Source organism: Hyperoodon ampullatus (assembly GCF_949752795.1).
Source record: "Hyperoodon ampullatus genome assembly, chromosome: 20".
NCBI lineage: Eukaryota > Metazoa > Chordata > Mammalia > Artiodactyla > Ziphiidae > Hyperoodon > Hyperoodon ampullatus.
In genome coordinates, this window is record NC_136933.1 from 19679217 (window position 1) to 19695864 (window position 16648).

At 44.5% G+C, this 16648-nt stretch overlaps 1 protein-coding gene across 6 annotated transcripts in view; it reads right to left on the reverse strand.

Moving 5' to 3' along the window:
- The window catches only part of MTUS1 (microtubule associated scaffold protein 1), a gene marked incomplete at its 5' end in the record, with an annotated part of 103480 nt that overhangs the window by 13897 nt on the left and 72935 nt on the right, over positions 1-16648 (reverse strand). For all 6 annotated transcript variants that reach the window (XM_079726803.1, XM_079726804.1, XM_079726801.1 and 3 more), the window contains one exon: positions 13325-13391. In XM_079726803.1, the coding sequence (XP_079582929.1) occupies positions 13325-13391 (67 nt within the window). The remainder of the gene's footprint in view (positions 1-13324; positions 13392-16648) is intronic.

The following is a 16648-nucleotide window of genomic DNA, read 5'->3' on the forward strand; positions in this document are numbered from 1 at the left end:
TGACATCAGCCTGCAGCTGTGCAGGAACAGCTGGGCTGAAGTGATCCCTCACACAAATGGCTCTACTTTGAGCTAACGGGCCTGGGCTCCTGGGGAAGCACTTATCTGGCATAAAGACTCATGAAATACTTTTCTAAAGGACACACATGTCAATGCTGTATCAAGGGTTCTCAGCACCCCTGATGGCTGGACACACTCGTGGGGAGAGTCGGGGACACCAGCCTGGGGTTTCAGTCCTGGCCTTTTCCTTGTACTTATTTCAATTTAGGAGCGATTTCTATGCCACCTGGGCTCTTACTTCTGTTCTCAGTTTCGTCTCTTCCTTGCTTATTCTCCAGAATTCCATTCACTCTCAGTCAATTAATCAAACACCCAAGACAGCCAAAATCAAACATGAATCTTTCAGAATTCGGACCAAGCAAGGAGTTTTCGCACAGCGTTAGGCGATCCTGTTTTCGTGAAGTTAGCACACGGATGCAAAATCCACAGACTACAAAGTAGTCCTTTTGTCCTTGCTGTTTTAATCATTCTATTAGGCAATTTTTAAAAGCATGTCTGTGACAAAGGACACCAAAGAGACCGCTGCCTGCAGAAAAACTGATGGATTATCATTTTTGTGCCCATATTGGGAAAATGCAGAAGCCCTCTCCAGCAATCTATTAATTAAAATGAGAGACAGGGTTTTCAGAATTAAGAAGCAAAAGAAAGAAACCAACTCATTTACAAGATCAGCCCTGGGCTTCCCTGGTGGCGCAGTGGTTGAGAGTCCGCCTGCCGATGCAGGGGACACGGGTTCATGCCCCGGTCCGGGAAGATCCCACATACCGCAGAGCGGCTGGGCCCGTGAGCCATGGCCGCTGAGCCTGTGCGTCCGGAGCCTGTGCTCCACAACGGGAGAGGCCTCAACAGTGAGAGGCCCGCGTACCGTAAAAAAAAAAAAAAAAAAAAAAAAAAGATCAGCCCTAAAACATAAGGCCACGTTACAAGCTGGAAGTTGACATTTCAACCTGAGATGAACCAGGCCTTAGAAGAATTCGAGGCCAAGGACAGAACAGGAAAAACAGAGAGACGCTCCCCTGACAGTTTAAAACATGGATAACTAAGCAAGGAAAAAATATTTCACAAGTGGTGAAATGCTTGAAATTTTTCCTTTTCGATTATTTGGATGACATCTACAGAAGGTCCAATGCCAGAATCAAATATAACCTTGAGAAGAGAACTGGCTTCGTCCTGGGTCCTTTAGCATTTTTCCCCAGGACTGAAGTACAGCCATTACCTCATTGGTCCTGGTGGCCTTTCCTAAGAGGAAGAGGTCAGATTTTTATTATTTCCATCTCATGGAGACCGATTTCCCTTTGGTGACTGATAAATGTACTGTTTACAATGAAAAACATTACACAACCATGGCCCTAATTTGTTAGTATTCTTTTGAAATGATACACGGCTTTCTTAATTTTTATATCTGAGTAGCAGGTTTCGTCATGAGACAACTAGAAATACTTTAATTCTCAGGAACATAAATGTCTTAACAGAACAGAGCTAAACACTTAGGTTCAAATCTCAGCCACACCACTTACCTGCTATGTGATTTGAGCAAATGACTTAAGCTTTCTAAGCCTGAACTTCCTTATTTTTAAAGTGGCGCTAATACTAGTGCCTTCCCTGCAGGATTAAATAAAATATATGTGAAGCACTTGGCCGGTGCTTGACCAGAGTTAAGTATGCAACAAATGTGACTGTTATTATTGCTAGCTTTGCCAAAATAGATTCAAATGCGTCTGAAGAGTCCACAAAGACATGCTTGGTGGGGAGGGGTGTCCATGACACAATGTGACAGTTACAAAGATGCACTGCTCGTCTAGTATTCAAAGAAGGTAAACACACACACACACACACACACACACACACACACACACACACACACACACGAGGATAGGGTAGACATCCACCCCAAAGCTTCACTTTCTAATACTACTGTTCTTGGCATTATATGCAATAGAATTTCTCCAACTTTTAGGTAATTTTATCTAAATTGGACATAAAATATGGAAGAGAAAAAAGAAAAAGAAAACTAGGGGGGTAAGGTCACTCAGGAGATCATCAAAAGTTTCACGACGCCATACAAGAGTTCGTGACAGAAAGAAGAGACAAACAGGAAAGCAAGATGACTTCATTCCCCAGCTGTACACCCACACTCTCCCTAGACGCTTCCAGCAGGCCTGCTGTGAGTGCCAGCCCTTCCTTGAGCAAGGTTCCCTTCTCCGCACCATCCAGGAGGGCAATGAGGTAGGTGTCTGGTCCAGCCTCTCCTGCCTCCTCTGGGTCTCTCTCAGTCTCTCTCTCTCCGGGCACCTCACTTGCTTTTATTTCTGGGCACCCCTCCATCCCTTTCTTTAACAGCACACACTTCTCAGGGCAGACATGCTTTTTAAAAAAACAACTTATAATTGTGGAATAATTTTATTAGATTGATAGAAAAGGTACAAAGAGACAGTACCAAGAGCTCCCGTATACCCTTCACCTAGGTTCCCCAGACGTTACCATCTTATGTAAAGCCAGGACATTTGTCAATATGAAGGTTTTAACGTTGAAGCAATACTATGAACTCTACTACAGACTTTATTCCAATTTCCCCAGTTTTTCTACTAATGCCCCCCCCTTTTTAAGAATAAACTTTTTTAGAATATTTTTAGATTTTCATAAAACTCGTAAGGATAGAATAGTTCCCGGATACCTCTCTCCCAGTTTCCCCTAATGATGATATCATATATTATGACAGGACATTTGTCGAAACTAAGAAATAATTTTACTGGCACACTAATATTAACTAAACTCCAAGCTTTGTCCTTTCTTTCTGTTCTAGGCTCCAACCCAAGATAGCCGCCTGCATTTACTCATCACATTTCCCTCATCTGCTCTGATCTGTGAATGTGTCTTTCCTTGCTTTTCATCATCTTGACAATTTTGAAGCCAGGCATTTTACAGAATGTCCCTCAGTTTGGGTTTGTCTGACCTTTTCTCTGCATACTCCTCTGACCCAGAAATTCCACTGTTAAGAATATATGTGTGGGACATACTCCCACACATATAAAATGAGGGACATACGAAGCTATTCACTAGAGCATTTTTTGTAAGAACAAAACATTACAAACAACTGAATGTCCACCGTGAAGAAACTGGTTAAATTAATTACGGTATATCTATATAATGGAATAGTTTCCAAAAAATAATTTTACAGCTGTTTGAAAAAATATTGAGGAAGTTCTTTGTGTATTGATCTTTAAGAAATGCTAAGCAGAAAACAAGGTGCAGAACAGCATGTATAATACTCTGCCACCTGTGTATAAAAGGAAGGGGAAACAAATATCTATCTTATGTTACTTCCCTTGTACCCCAGCCCCAGAACCATAAATGGCGACATAACCTTCTATCATAGTAGCACGATTATTTCATAGTATTATTCTCTGAAGGGAAATCTGCTTGTGACACACTTCCAGGGCAGGTGACCATGTTGGTAACTCTCTTAAACTGGGGTCTAATCTGCTTCAAATTGGAGATAATATACCTGAACAAAGTAACCAAGAAGCCCTTTTTAAAAAGTAAAATGCTACCTTGTGGAGAGGCTGGTGCCCAAAGAACAACAGAAGGGCAGGGACCTAGACTATCAACAACAAGCATTTCCAACTTCTGCAGATCCGTTTCCTGATACGCCAGGTAGGACTAAATACCACCTGCTCTGCTAGCCTTACAGTTGGGTGAGGATAAAGTGAAAGAGCGCTCTATTTTGTGGAGTGAATCTTCACAGACTGTCTGTGGGATGGTCATCTCCTCATAAAAGCCCCAGGTTTTGCTCCCCAAAGGTACTGCTTTTTCACAAGACCACGAAATTTGGCAGACATGTGAGAGAGACAACAGTCTCTTTCTGAATTTCGAAATTAGCTACAAATAGCTTTCAGATTGCTCTTGGGCATTATATGAATTGACAAGAACTGATTTCAAAAGCCTTCCACTAATCACAACTTACTAGGAATTTACTTTCACAAACCAACTGCAACGTCAAATCCATTCTCCGATAAATAATACCACCTTCCCTTTAAAACTCAGTTCAGACTTTACAAAGTGCTCTCGTATTTATTATTCCATGTAATAGAATACAGTCATGTCTTGAGTTAATAACATAGGTATTATCTTAAATCTCACTTTACTAGACTATAGAGGGGATGGACATGGCAGAACCGGGTCTAGAACTCAATCCGCTCAGCCCTTCTCAGTGCAGGTTCTATAGTACAGAACACGGAACAACCTGATCCAAGAGGCTGTTTTCTCAACTTGAGATGCATTAAGAGAGAAGTTCATGCAGTCATACAATGGGCACCTCAGAATAATAGGGCTTAATTATCTTGTGCAAGCTAGAGAGACTGCAAAGTGAGGCAGGTAAGAAAATGATCTTTTTTCTCCCTACACTGATTAGTCCTGATGAAATCTTATTCACATGCGGGATGACGGTCTGGCCCAGTCACAGATCTTAGTACATAGGTGCCAGCTGGGCCTCCACGGAGCCCTGGGTTCTCCCTGCCAATAAAAGTCTGCAAAGGCTTTGCTGTTTTTCAGCTTAGTCACTGGCCAACAACATGCTGCACAACAGATGCTCTCATAGTCACAACAGCAAACGTTCCATGGACCAATCAAAACACTTAGGATGGAAAGTGGATCTGAGTCAAAAGCCTGGCTGAATAACCCGGCATAAATGTTCTAAGCTTCAGGCCTGAGGAAAGTAAGTTAAGACTTTAAGGAAATCACATTTCAATCAAAAGAATAAATTTAATATTAATGAACAGGTGAGTCTGATACTATTCTGTGTCCCCTCCCTGATGATTCATGTTTAGGGGGCAAGGTTCAAAAGGGCAGGTCAAAGTTACCGGTAGGCAGGGACTTCCCTGGTGGTGCAGTGGTTAAGACTCCACGCTCCCAATGTAGGGGGCCCCGGTTTGATCCATCCAGGAACTAGATCCCACACGCATGCCGCCAAGAGTTTGCATGCCACAACTAAGGAGCTGGCGAGCTGCAACTAAGGAGCCGGTGAGCCACAACTAAGGAGCTCTAGAGCCGCGGCTAAGACCTGATGCAACCAAATTAATTAATTAATTTTAAAAAGCCACCTGGAATTTTAAAAAAAACAAAACAAACAACAAAAAAACCCAAAGTTACTGGTATGCATATGATTCGGAAGCCTATGTACAAGAATGGACTCAGTTCAGTTAGAGCTATTTGGTTTTTTTTTTTTTTGCTGTATGCAGGCCTCTCACTGTTGTGGCCTCTCCCGTTGCAGAGCACAGGCTCCGGACGTGCAGGCTCAGCGGCCATGGCTCATGGGCCCAGCCGCTCCGCGGCATGTGGGATCTTCCCGGACCGGGGCACGAACCCGCGTCCCCTGCATTGGCAGGCGGACTCTCTACCACTGACCACTGCGCCACCAGGGAAGCCCAGAGCTATTTGGTTTTTTTTTTTTTTTTTTTTTTTTTTTTTTACTGTACATGGGCCTCTCACTGTTGTGGCCTCTCCCCTTGCAGAGCACAGGCTCCGGACGAGCAGGCTCAGCGGCCATGGCTCATGGGCCCAGCCGCTCCGCGGCATGCGGGATCCTCCCGGATCGGGGCACGAACCCATGTCCCCTGCATCGGCAGGCGGACTCCCAACCACTGCGCCACCAGGGAAGCCCGAGCTATTTGGTTTTATTCTCTTACTCTGCTCACTTAAGTCTTACATACACATATTTTTTACATTAAATGAACAACATTCTGGACAGCTAGTGTGCTGTCAAAGTGTGGCCCAGGGAGCACCTGCATCAGAGTCACCTGGATGATCATTATAAGTGGACTCCTCCATCCCAAGCCACCCGAGTCAGAACCGGGAATCTGCAGTTTTAATCTGGCCTATTTTATTACATAGTGAAGTTTGAGAACCACCATTCTAGACAAATTACATTAAATCAGGAAAAACCGAACATATCAAAACTGGACAAGGACAAGTGAGGGAAAAGACCAGGACAAGGAAGAAGACTCAATAGGCTTTCAGAATAGACACACTTGGTGATATTGTGCATCTGTACAGGTGAAAGAACCTAACCTTTCACTTATAGAGACAGCCAGCCAAAGTCTAAATTTAGGACAGACAGACAAGGATAGAAAAAGAACAAGCCAAGTTTAAGACGGAATCAACTCCATCTTCAATCAACTCAGTGAGATAAAGAATTGTTTTGGCATACGGTTGGTTTTCATTACATATTAATAGATTTTTCATTAAAGCCCACTTCAAAAATCACTTCTGGAATTCTGCAACTCAAAAGTGGCTTAACTGTAAAGAGTTTTAAAATTACTCTAAATATACAACCTTTTTAAACCATAACTGTACACAAAACTAGTGAAAGAATGAACACATTCCATAAAGGCGTGAAGGGAGGTTAGTTCACAGACACAGTCAAGTGTTGATTAGACAACGTGTACACTGCTTTAGGCAGAGCCAAGTCACTTTTTCCTAGTACATAATAACAAGATATTTTAACCTAATAATACTTCTTGAACTCTTGACTTGAATAAAAAGATCCCCAGAGTAGTTATCAATGCAAACTAGTGTTTATATCACATGATTTCCCCATCTTTCCAACAGTTTCACCATGGTTTCTTTTTTTGTAATTAACAGGAGTTTGGTGGTCTAGCCAGCCTAGGTTTTTATCCAGGTGCTTTGCTTTTCTAGCCTATTGACCTTAAGAAAGTTACATAACTTTTAAGCCTCAATTCATTCTTCCCTCCGTCCCTCCCTCCCTCCCTTCCTATACAATGCAAACCAGTAGACTTAGAGATGAACACTGATGTCAGCAAAGAGTAGGCACTCAATAAATGTCGCTGCCATACCCATCATCTTTACATACAGAGGGCAAAATCGACTAGTCTTCTGAACCATTATTATGGGAATTCCAGGAATTTTTAGTGAATAAAGGGTTAAAATCTCATTTGTATCATGACATAGGAACAATCAGGACAAATGTATAAAAAGATGTGAGTTAGCTATTAATTCTGATGGCTAGAAAATAATTGTGAAATACAAACTACCTTTTTCTTCATTAATTTAGATGAAAAAATGTGAGTGATTCCAATGATTAAGATCAATAAAAAAATACAGTAGGGACCCTAAAAGATCATAATTATGGCTCTCCATTACACCAACATGACCATAAGAAAGAATCAGCATGACACATTTATTCCATATCTCAGAGGTAAAATGTTTGCTGTGGATTATGTAGAACATTAAATTGAACTGTAATTTATTTTGAGGGCTGACATTTTCAAAATGACCTAATTAACTGGGATTGTCAGGCATAATGTAAAATGTCTTCAAGAGAATTATAGCTCATCTTACTTTATTACTTATTTTTAACAGTTTATAGGAAAATATCTGTGTACAGAAACCATCAAGTATAAGCATATTATAAGGATAAAAACAACTTTCCCTAGCTACCATCCTCAGCAGTAAAATCATTCATTCATTCTCTGAAGTACTAAGCATCAGAAGTACTAACTGCCAGGCCCAAGGTACTAGCTGGTAGAGCTACAAAGATGAAGGACATACTGGCCTTGCCCTTGAAGTGCTCACAGCTCTGCACTGTGAAAAGAGGTCTATAAACAAATACCTATAAGAGCAAGGTACTTGAAGGGTATAGTAGAAGGTGCAGTTCACTTGTCTGAAGGATTTGGGTGAAACTGAATTGAAGACAAGGTATTCTAGCTAAGACTTTAAAAATAAGTAATGAGAAGAAGAAGGAGTTTGAGAGGCAAAAATAGAAAGATAGTGGGAAGAGGAGAGAGCCTTTCAAACAGAGAGGAGGCACAAACAAGGCATGAATGAGCCTTTGCCTGCGACCTTGGGAGGGAAAAGGAAGGTGTGCAGAGAGGGGAATGAGGGTCAGACACCATGAAGCTACACCAGAAGGTTACAGACACATCACACACGGTGACTTTAGTATGCTTGGACTTCTTCCCAAAGCCAAAATGGAGTCACTTATGTTTGTTAAAGACGTCCAGTAGAGGACACACATGAGACTTATTACAAGTATAGTCCTGGTAGCACTTGGAGAAGAGAGGAGCAGGCCTGGAGGCAAGGTGACCACTGGGATATACTGCAGGTGAGAACTTACAGGACTTACACTAGGACAGAAGCAGCCAGAATGCTGAAGAGAGATGGATCTGGGCGACACTTAGAACACAGACTGGTATCATGTGGAGGATGGAGGAAGAGGGTTATGACCTTAATTGGCAGCCTGGGTGGTAAGTAAATAATAATCCAGTGCAGAAGGTGATGAACAGACTTTGAGGAATAGGTCTGAATGAGGAGACACTGCAGAGTATTCCAAAAGCAAGGGGCTGGGGAGTCAGGAAGGTCTGATTACACTGGACTGGCTCATCTAGAGGCAGCTCTTCACTGGGAAAAAAGTATTTACAGCTTGGGAAGGAGGGGACTAGAAAAATAAATCTGTGAGTCGTCACCCTGTGGGTTGTAGTTGAAACCATGGGAATGGGTAAGAAGAACAGCTGACGATGAAAGCGTTACGATGACATTATTTAAGGGGTAAGTGAAATTATGCTACATCCACTCAAAAGGCATTACCATGATCATTAAACACAAGCGTATGAAGACCATGAGGCAAAATGGGAAAGTGCCTGACATAAGTTTAAAAATCAGAGTATCTACAATAACATGGAAGGATCTCAAAAACATTATGTGTGAAAGAAGCCAGACACAAAGAGCATTTATCGTGTGTTTCCATTTACATGAAACTCTATTGCAGAATGGACAAAACTAACCTCGAGTGATAAAAATAAGGTCAGTGTTTGCTTCTAGGGGAAGTGGGTCTACTGGAAACGTAACCCAAAGGTGTAGGTTACATGAGTGTATGTGGTTGTCAAACTGATGGAACAATTAGCATCCCGCTGCATGTAAATTATACCTTAATAATAATAATAATAATAATAATAATAATAATAATAAAAGAGTGCAAAGTGCTATATATTCATATAAACAAAGGAATATGCCAAAATATGGAGCTATGGGCTATTTACCCCTCACTCCACAATTTTCGTTAATTTTCACACATTGTTCTTTTTTTTTTTTTTTTTTTTTTTTTTTGTGGTATGCGGGCCTCTCACTGTTGTGGCCTCTCCCGTTGCGGAGCACAGGCTCCGGATGCGCAGGCTCAGCAGCCATGGCTCACGGGCCCAGCCGCTCCGCGGCATATGGGATCCTCCCAGACCGGGGCACGAACCCGTATCCCCTGCATCGGCAGGCGGACTCTCAACCACTGCGCCACCAGGGAGGCCCTCACACATTGTTCTTAAATAAAAAGAAACTTTAGGGAATTCCCTGGCAGTCCAGTGGTTAGGACCCCATGTTTTCACTGCCAGGGGCCCAGGTTCAATTCCTGGTGGGGGAACTAAGATCCCACAAGCCATGTGGTGCAGCCAAAAAAAGAGAGAAAAGAAACTTTAAAACCTAAAATGCCCATAAATATTTATCAACTACCCATGAAAATGGAAAGCATATATATATTTTTCTCATAGGAAGCAGGAATGGATCTCTGCAATTAAAGAGTTTACTGTCTGGGGACTTCTCTGGTGGTGCAGTGGTTAAGAATCCGCCTGCCAATGTAGGGGACACGGGTTCGAGCCCTGCTCCGCGAAGATCCCACATGCCATGGAGCAACTAAGCCCGTGCGCCACAACTACTGAGCCTGCACTCTAGAGCCTGTGAGCCACAACTACTGAGCCCACGTGCCACAACTACTGAAGCCCATGTGCCTAGAGCCCGTGCTCCACAACCAGAGAAGCCACCGCAATGAGAAGCCCGCGCACCGCAACAAAGAGTAGCCCCTGCTCGTCGCAATTAGCAAGGGCCCGTGCGCAGCAAAGACCCCCCCACCAAAAAAAAGAGTTTACTGTCTGAAGACAATAGGAAAACACAAGATATAGTATATACACAAATGCAAAATATCAAAGGCTCTCTGGAGCAAAGGGAGCCTCATGCTTTGGTTCTGAGGAGACTGAGAGGGGGGTTTCAAAGAGTTTTTTGCAGAAGCAAATGGTATGTTGTTCCACAAAGCAGGCGTGGCTCAGATGCAGATACACACAGGCTGTGCTGGAGGTAATAAGCTGGGTTAACCTGGGAGCAGAGGGCACCTGTCAGGAAACAAGTGAGACCACAGTGGGCAAGTCAGTCAGGGGAGGAGATATCGGAGGCAGTGAGGTCTGAAGATCAAAAGTGCAGACTTGGGCTTCCCTGGTGGCGCAGTGGTTGAGAGTCCGCCTGCCGATGCAGGGGACACGGGTTCGTGACCCTGTCCGGGAAGATCCCACATGCCGCAGAGCGGCTGGGCCCGTGAGCCATGGCCGCTGGGCCTGCGCGTCCGGAGCCTGTGCTCCGCAACGGGAGAGGCCGCAGCGGTGAGAGGCCCAAGGTAAAAGTGCAGACGTGACTTGGGCTTCAGTGCCCCCGAGCTTACAAGTTGTCCTTTATTCTTTGCAGTTCTTAGCAGTTTGGGAACCTTGCCTCGATTTTCACAGAGGAGGTAAAGAAAAACTACTCACTGGGGAAGCGCCACCAACGATGCCCCATTATGTCAGAGGGGAAAGGTGGGTACTTTGATGGCATTGATGGTGGCGGCTCTCTTTTCTTGAGCTGCCTGTGATGGACCAGTCACTATGCCAGTCACTTCACATGTACTACCATCTTATTCAAACTCCAAAACAATCCAGCAAAACGCATGTTAACTTCCTATCACCAGTGAGCAAACTGTGCGCAAAGAAGTCAGGTAACTTCTAACCAGGAGCGGATGGACAAACACCCAGATGGTGGACTCCGCACCCCAAGCGCTTCTAACATATCAGGAAGGGATGCATCTCATCTCACCTTTCCATTTGTACGTGAAGAGCAAAAATAACCTGTCCTAAGGCATTTCTAATAATATTTAGTCGAATTACTATTCCCTTCTGCAGCAGAGTCTCTGCCCTCGCAAAATAGCAAATGCAGTTACTACACAGCTGTCAACTGCATGCATCTTAACTACTACTATTTAATAGCAGTTAATACTTGGTGGTAGACGCTTTGCAACAAGTTACCTCGTGTAATTCTCGTGGCCACCCTTGAGGCAGATACTACCCCCATTTTACAAAGAATGAAGTTGGGACAGGAGGCGTGTGCTCTGTGCCCCCTGCCCGAGGTCACCCAGCACCAAAGATCTGAACCTGGAGAGTATGACCACACAGTCTAACTGCTTTGTACCACTGCCTCAGATTCTAAAACTGAGCTGTAAACTCTGTGGTGTGAACTTATTCCTATTGCAGCTCATGCACAATCAACGAAACCAGCAGCTTTGAGAACGTTCTTCCTGGACTGTTCCATCAGAAGAAGGCTTCTCTCCCTTCCCCTCATGGAACCAAAAATCTTCCCCCAAATGCTCTACGCTGTTACGTGAACAATTCGATCTGATTCACCAGCAGTAATGCCACACTTCCTGAGAGTGTGGCCTTGGGTGACCGGATGATATGGACGGGCCAAACACTGCATCCTGACACTCCCAGAGCAGCAGTAAAGCCACACCGGGGCACCGGCTCCTTATCACAGATGGGAAGGTGAGAGTGCGTGCAAATGGCTACAGCTATTTCCTGTCGGGCTAAGTAACTAACGGGAGGTAATGAGTCCCTGGGTCCCATTGAGGTCACTGAATCGCGCTATCCACTGAAAGGTGGAAAGAGGATTCCCCCATTCAAACGGACTGAATGAGAACAGTGTTCCCTTGGCACGTCTGCCTCGTCTTGGGGGGAGGCTGAAACGTGAACCCCCAGGGAGGCTCCTCTCCACCTCTACCGGGTTAGAGCGAACCCTGAAACACACAAAAAAAGACCTCTCTCCTGATCTGCTAACCCTATATCCATTACATTACTTAAGGCGCAGACAAAAGCAAGTTAAGTTGGTCATCCGGGTAATCAAAAGGACACCAGTCACGTTCAGTAACCTGGCAGAGAGCCTTAAACATCCCCGGGAGCCAGGCTGTTTCTTATCTGTGGTTTCCTTGAACTGTTTTCCTAGAACTCTCAAGTCTTTGGGGTCCTGAAGTTCCATCTGTCCTACAATTATTCTTCCCAAAAAAGTCCTTCCTGAGATCAGGAGAAAATGATGCCCAGGGCGAGGTATCAGGGTGAGTCAGGAGTCTGGCATTGCCCTGCATCGGGGGGTGAACAGAGAAGAGGAATATAGACGGAAGTCTTCACCCCACGTTCATGGCTACTTGATCCTTGCCCGGGCATGGTAGGGGACGGGGACTTAAGAGGGTTCAAGTCCAGCGAATTATACTGACAGTATTTCAACTCTGGTGTTGTCCAAAGAAAAACGAGCAGTTTCTCCTGGAACTAGACGAACATAATTTTCAACTCTGGCTGTTGCCTTTGCATTATTTATACACGTACCTACACAGGCTTTCAGCACACACAGAAAACCGCAAAGGGCAAGGAAGGCAGCCTTTCAATGAACTGCTCCAGACCTGGCTGAAGCTACAGCAGGAAGCTGACTGTCTAGGGCCATGGTGCCTACAGCGCATGGGGCTCCCGAGGCAGTCAGCTCACTCCAACATGCAGGCTGAGGTAGGAAAGGCAGCACTGTCTCTGCTGCACCAACCCAGGGCTCTTCCAGGAAAGACAAGAACTAGAAGAGAGTTCGGCCTGGAAACAGCAGCCCTGGGGGGTGAGTGCCACAGGCAGGGGAGACACCTGGCTTCCTGTGGAGCTGGGTCCTTCTCACTGCCAGTCCAGCTGGAAGCTTAGCACAGAGTGTGCCTTCTAATGCTATACCCACTACACACAGAGCACCCAAGGAAGTGCAATATATTTACTGCTACTGGAGAGGGAATTTCCTCACCACTCTTTCATATGAAAGATGGTTCTGGAAAGAAAAAAACCTGACGGAATTATCTAACAGGAATCCACACAATTACAAAAAGCATTCCGTCCCCCTCTTCAGGAAAAGAAATGTTTTGGTCATCAGAAACTCCGCTGGGCTTAGTCAGATCAGTGCCCAGAATTCTGTGAACTTGAGGTCAAACTGCCAAGATCCAACAGCAACGTCGATGGTCAGTGTTTGCACAGATACTGGAGCGAGTGGCTAACACTGCCAGCATGCAGGTCCAGACACCACGCAGAGAGGAAAACCAACTGTGACAATTTTCCCCTCCACCCGAAAAACTTGGAAGAAGGAAAAAAAAGAAAGAAAAAAAAGCTCTTACCTAGCTCTCCCCGGAGGTTAACAAGTTCTTGAGATAGGGTTTTGTGTTGTTTCAGGGCTTCCTCCTGCTGTGGAAAACACACATCAAGTTACTCATGTTTTCAAGAGGGTCCCTTTCAGTAAAGCACACATTTGTTATCACCAGGAAAATGAGACTCAGAATTGAGAAGCCAAGATATGCATCATTTAGGCTAACAGTTTGTGTTGTTAAAAAACACAGATGTCCCTTCCTTGTTAAGGAAATTCACATTTCAAAAATCTGTATTTTCTCAGGTCCTTGTGCAATATTCATTTGAGGCACTGAATGGCCCGTTTAAAAATATTTACTTTGAGCCATGCTTCCCTGCTGATCCCAGAACCTTCAGCTAAGGTGTACTTAAGACATAATGCATTCTCCTCCTCCAAGGGCAATAAAGGCCTAATCAGTCTACGATAAACGTCTAATGTTCTAAACACATGCACTTATATGAACTTTATCCTATATCTGCAAATAGAAAAGTTTCCTTAGGAGGCCAATCCTTTACTTCTAAAAGGAAGACACACAAGTCTCTTACATAGCCACGGCGAAAAAAATAATCCTTTAAAAACAAAATGAAATTAATTTTACTCAGCTACACGTTATTTTCTAAGGATGATAATATGTTGGAGCAGCGATCATTCTGAGGAGATGTTAGAGAAATGAATCAAAGAAAACCAGGCAGCTGTTTCAGAATCAGAAAAGCAATTATCAATCTCACCAAGGAGAACCATTTCTAAGTTACCAGCAACTGATCCGCAAGCGCACAGACACACATGCTTGTACAAACACAGCAATTAGATACAGTTTCTTACGAGGCAGTTTCCCTCCCACCAGCGTGTAAGGAAGGAAAACACAGAATGCAAAGCTCTCTGGAAATGCCCTCCCCGGGAGGGATCGCCCCGGACAGAGCTTCCCACTGCAGCTGGGTCGCAGCGCTGCGGACGGAGATCATGAGACCGGCCTTTGCAGGCGAGAGTGGCTTGTCACTCAAAGCGTTTCCCCCTCCCGCCAGACCACCTCTGCCTTCGCCCCTGGCGTTCTTCCAGAAAAGCACTATAAACAAATACTAATTACCCTCGTTGCTGCACACGGAGAATAGAGGCACACTTTGCTGCCCGAGCAGCCCATTTTCCAGCTTCTGTCTCCAAGCCCCCCCTCCCGTCCCCGCGCAGGTGGCCACGCCACCCACCAGTCCGGTCGGTCTACACTCAAAGCTCCACCAGGAGGAGCGCCATTGGTCTTCCGTTGGCCTCACTTCGCATCCTGCAGGTTAGCGTGTGCCTGGGACGCCTCTCTCCTCACAGGAGCTGAGGCTGCAGCTTCTGCCTTTGGCACAGGCTGCCTGCGACTGCTTAAAGCCACAGCCCTTCATTTATGAAAAACGAGAGCCAGAGCTTAGACTGATCGATCGCCACTTACTTTCAAATATCAGCTGGTACAGGGGAAAGAAAAACCGGCCGCCTCCGCGTAGATAATGGAGTTATTTTTAGACGTGTGAACCTTTTAATTCCCCTCTCTAATTAGGGGTCATTAGATGAGCATACTTGCTAATAGAAAAAGGACATTTATTCTCCAAAACCTGTGTGCTAAGTGAGTTATGGACGAGGTGAGGAACGGTGAAAGTGTGTGTTGTGACGTTGTGACGTAGAAGTTAACATGACATTATAAAATGAATGATGTTTTCCAGAAAAATTCATTTGAATGCTTACAACATGGTTCCCTGGCATTTTAAGAAGTGTGACCTGCTGAATTGAGAGTTGGAGATCAGATATATGTTATGGTTTTTACCTTTTACTTTGTAATAGTCTCTCACGAAAGAGCTAGGGAAGTTAACGATACACTAGCACTGTCCTGGACATTTAACAGTGACTGGAATTTAAGGAACACTTTCTCAATGAGTACATTTTGGCCCTAATGATATTCTAAATGCTTGATTTTTAAAACGTAGTATTAGGTTGTTCTGAAATCACAAATCAGTCAGTCCATTTTTTAAAAAGTGAACAAGCAATGAGTTTTCTAAAGTATCAGCAAGTTTAGTCACTCGAGTGACAGGAGACCCAGAAGACTTTTGCTAGATACACGCAAGCAGTCCTGTAACACATTCGGTGACCTTGCTTAAAATTCACTCTTTTCTTAGAGCTAAATCCTTAATAGAAGGAAAAGCTGGCAAGAAGTTAAATCACTTTTCAAATTTACGGAAATCCTTAAATATGGAAAATTGAAAAGTTAAGTTGGTGTAAAGTTTCCAGGAGTGATTCTGTGAACTTTTACATCCTATCACAAGTATCCACAAGGCAGTCTTTTTGCTTATTAAAGGGACTTTGTGGACAAGCAATTTCAGTACAGTTGAAATCCAAGGTTGGTTGAATCCCTGATGTGGAACCTGGGATGTGGGTGTGGAGGACCAACTGTACTCCGTCACTTTATATGAGGGCCTTGAGCATCCACGGATTCTGGTACCTGCTGTTGGGGTGGGGGGGCGTCCTGGAATCAGTCCCCACAGGTACCAAGGGCCGACTGTACACATGGGGACACTGCCCCCAGCTCCACTGCACTCAGCCTTCCTCAGTGCCCAGAAGCCATCGATGTCTTCCAACCTCTGTCCATCCCAGTGGCAGCCACAGGAAAACCATGGGATCGTTTTGGACTCTTCCTTGTCTAATGGGTTGTGCCACAGTCGGTCAGTTCTTCCCTGCTAATGTGTCTTGAATCCACTGCACTTTTTCTGTTAGTGATGCCTCCACCCTAGTCCTCATCCTCGCCAACCCCATTCCTGAACTATGGAAAGCCTCCCTCCACACTATTTTGCAGAGGATTGGTAGATTTTTATCCCACATTCTGGGTACAAACAAATGCCCTCATCCTCACCAACCCCATTCCTGAACTATGGAAAGCCTCCCTCCACACTATTTTGCAGAGGATTGGTAGATTTTTATCCCATATTCTGGGTACAAACAAATGCCCTTGCTCAGCAAGAGTCTTCCATTGAGTGCATAAAACATAAACTCCCATGCACCTCAATCACCCAGCCCCTGTTTAGACTCCCTCCTCTTCTGTCCAAGTCATGCTTGTCATGCATGTCCCACCTCCACAAGCTGGAAGGCCTGGTCTTCTGTACCTGACCCATTCTATAAGCCTTCAGGGAATACTAACTGTCAATCATAGATACTACTCCCTTCCCCCACACACCTAGACAGGACATTTATCCTTCTGAATTTGTTGGCAATTTATTACTCAGTACCAACTTACCAAGTACCATTCCAGATGCTGGGGGAAATATGGAAAAAATTTAAGACATGGTTCCTG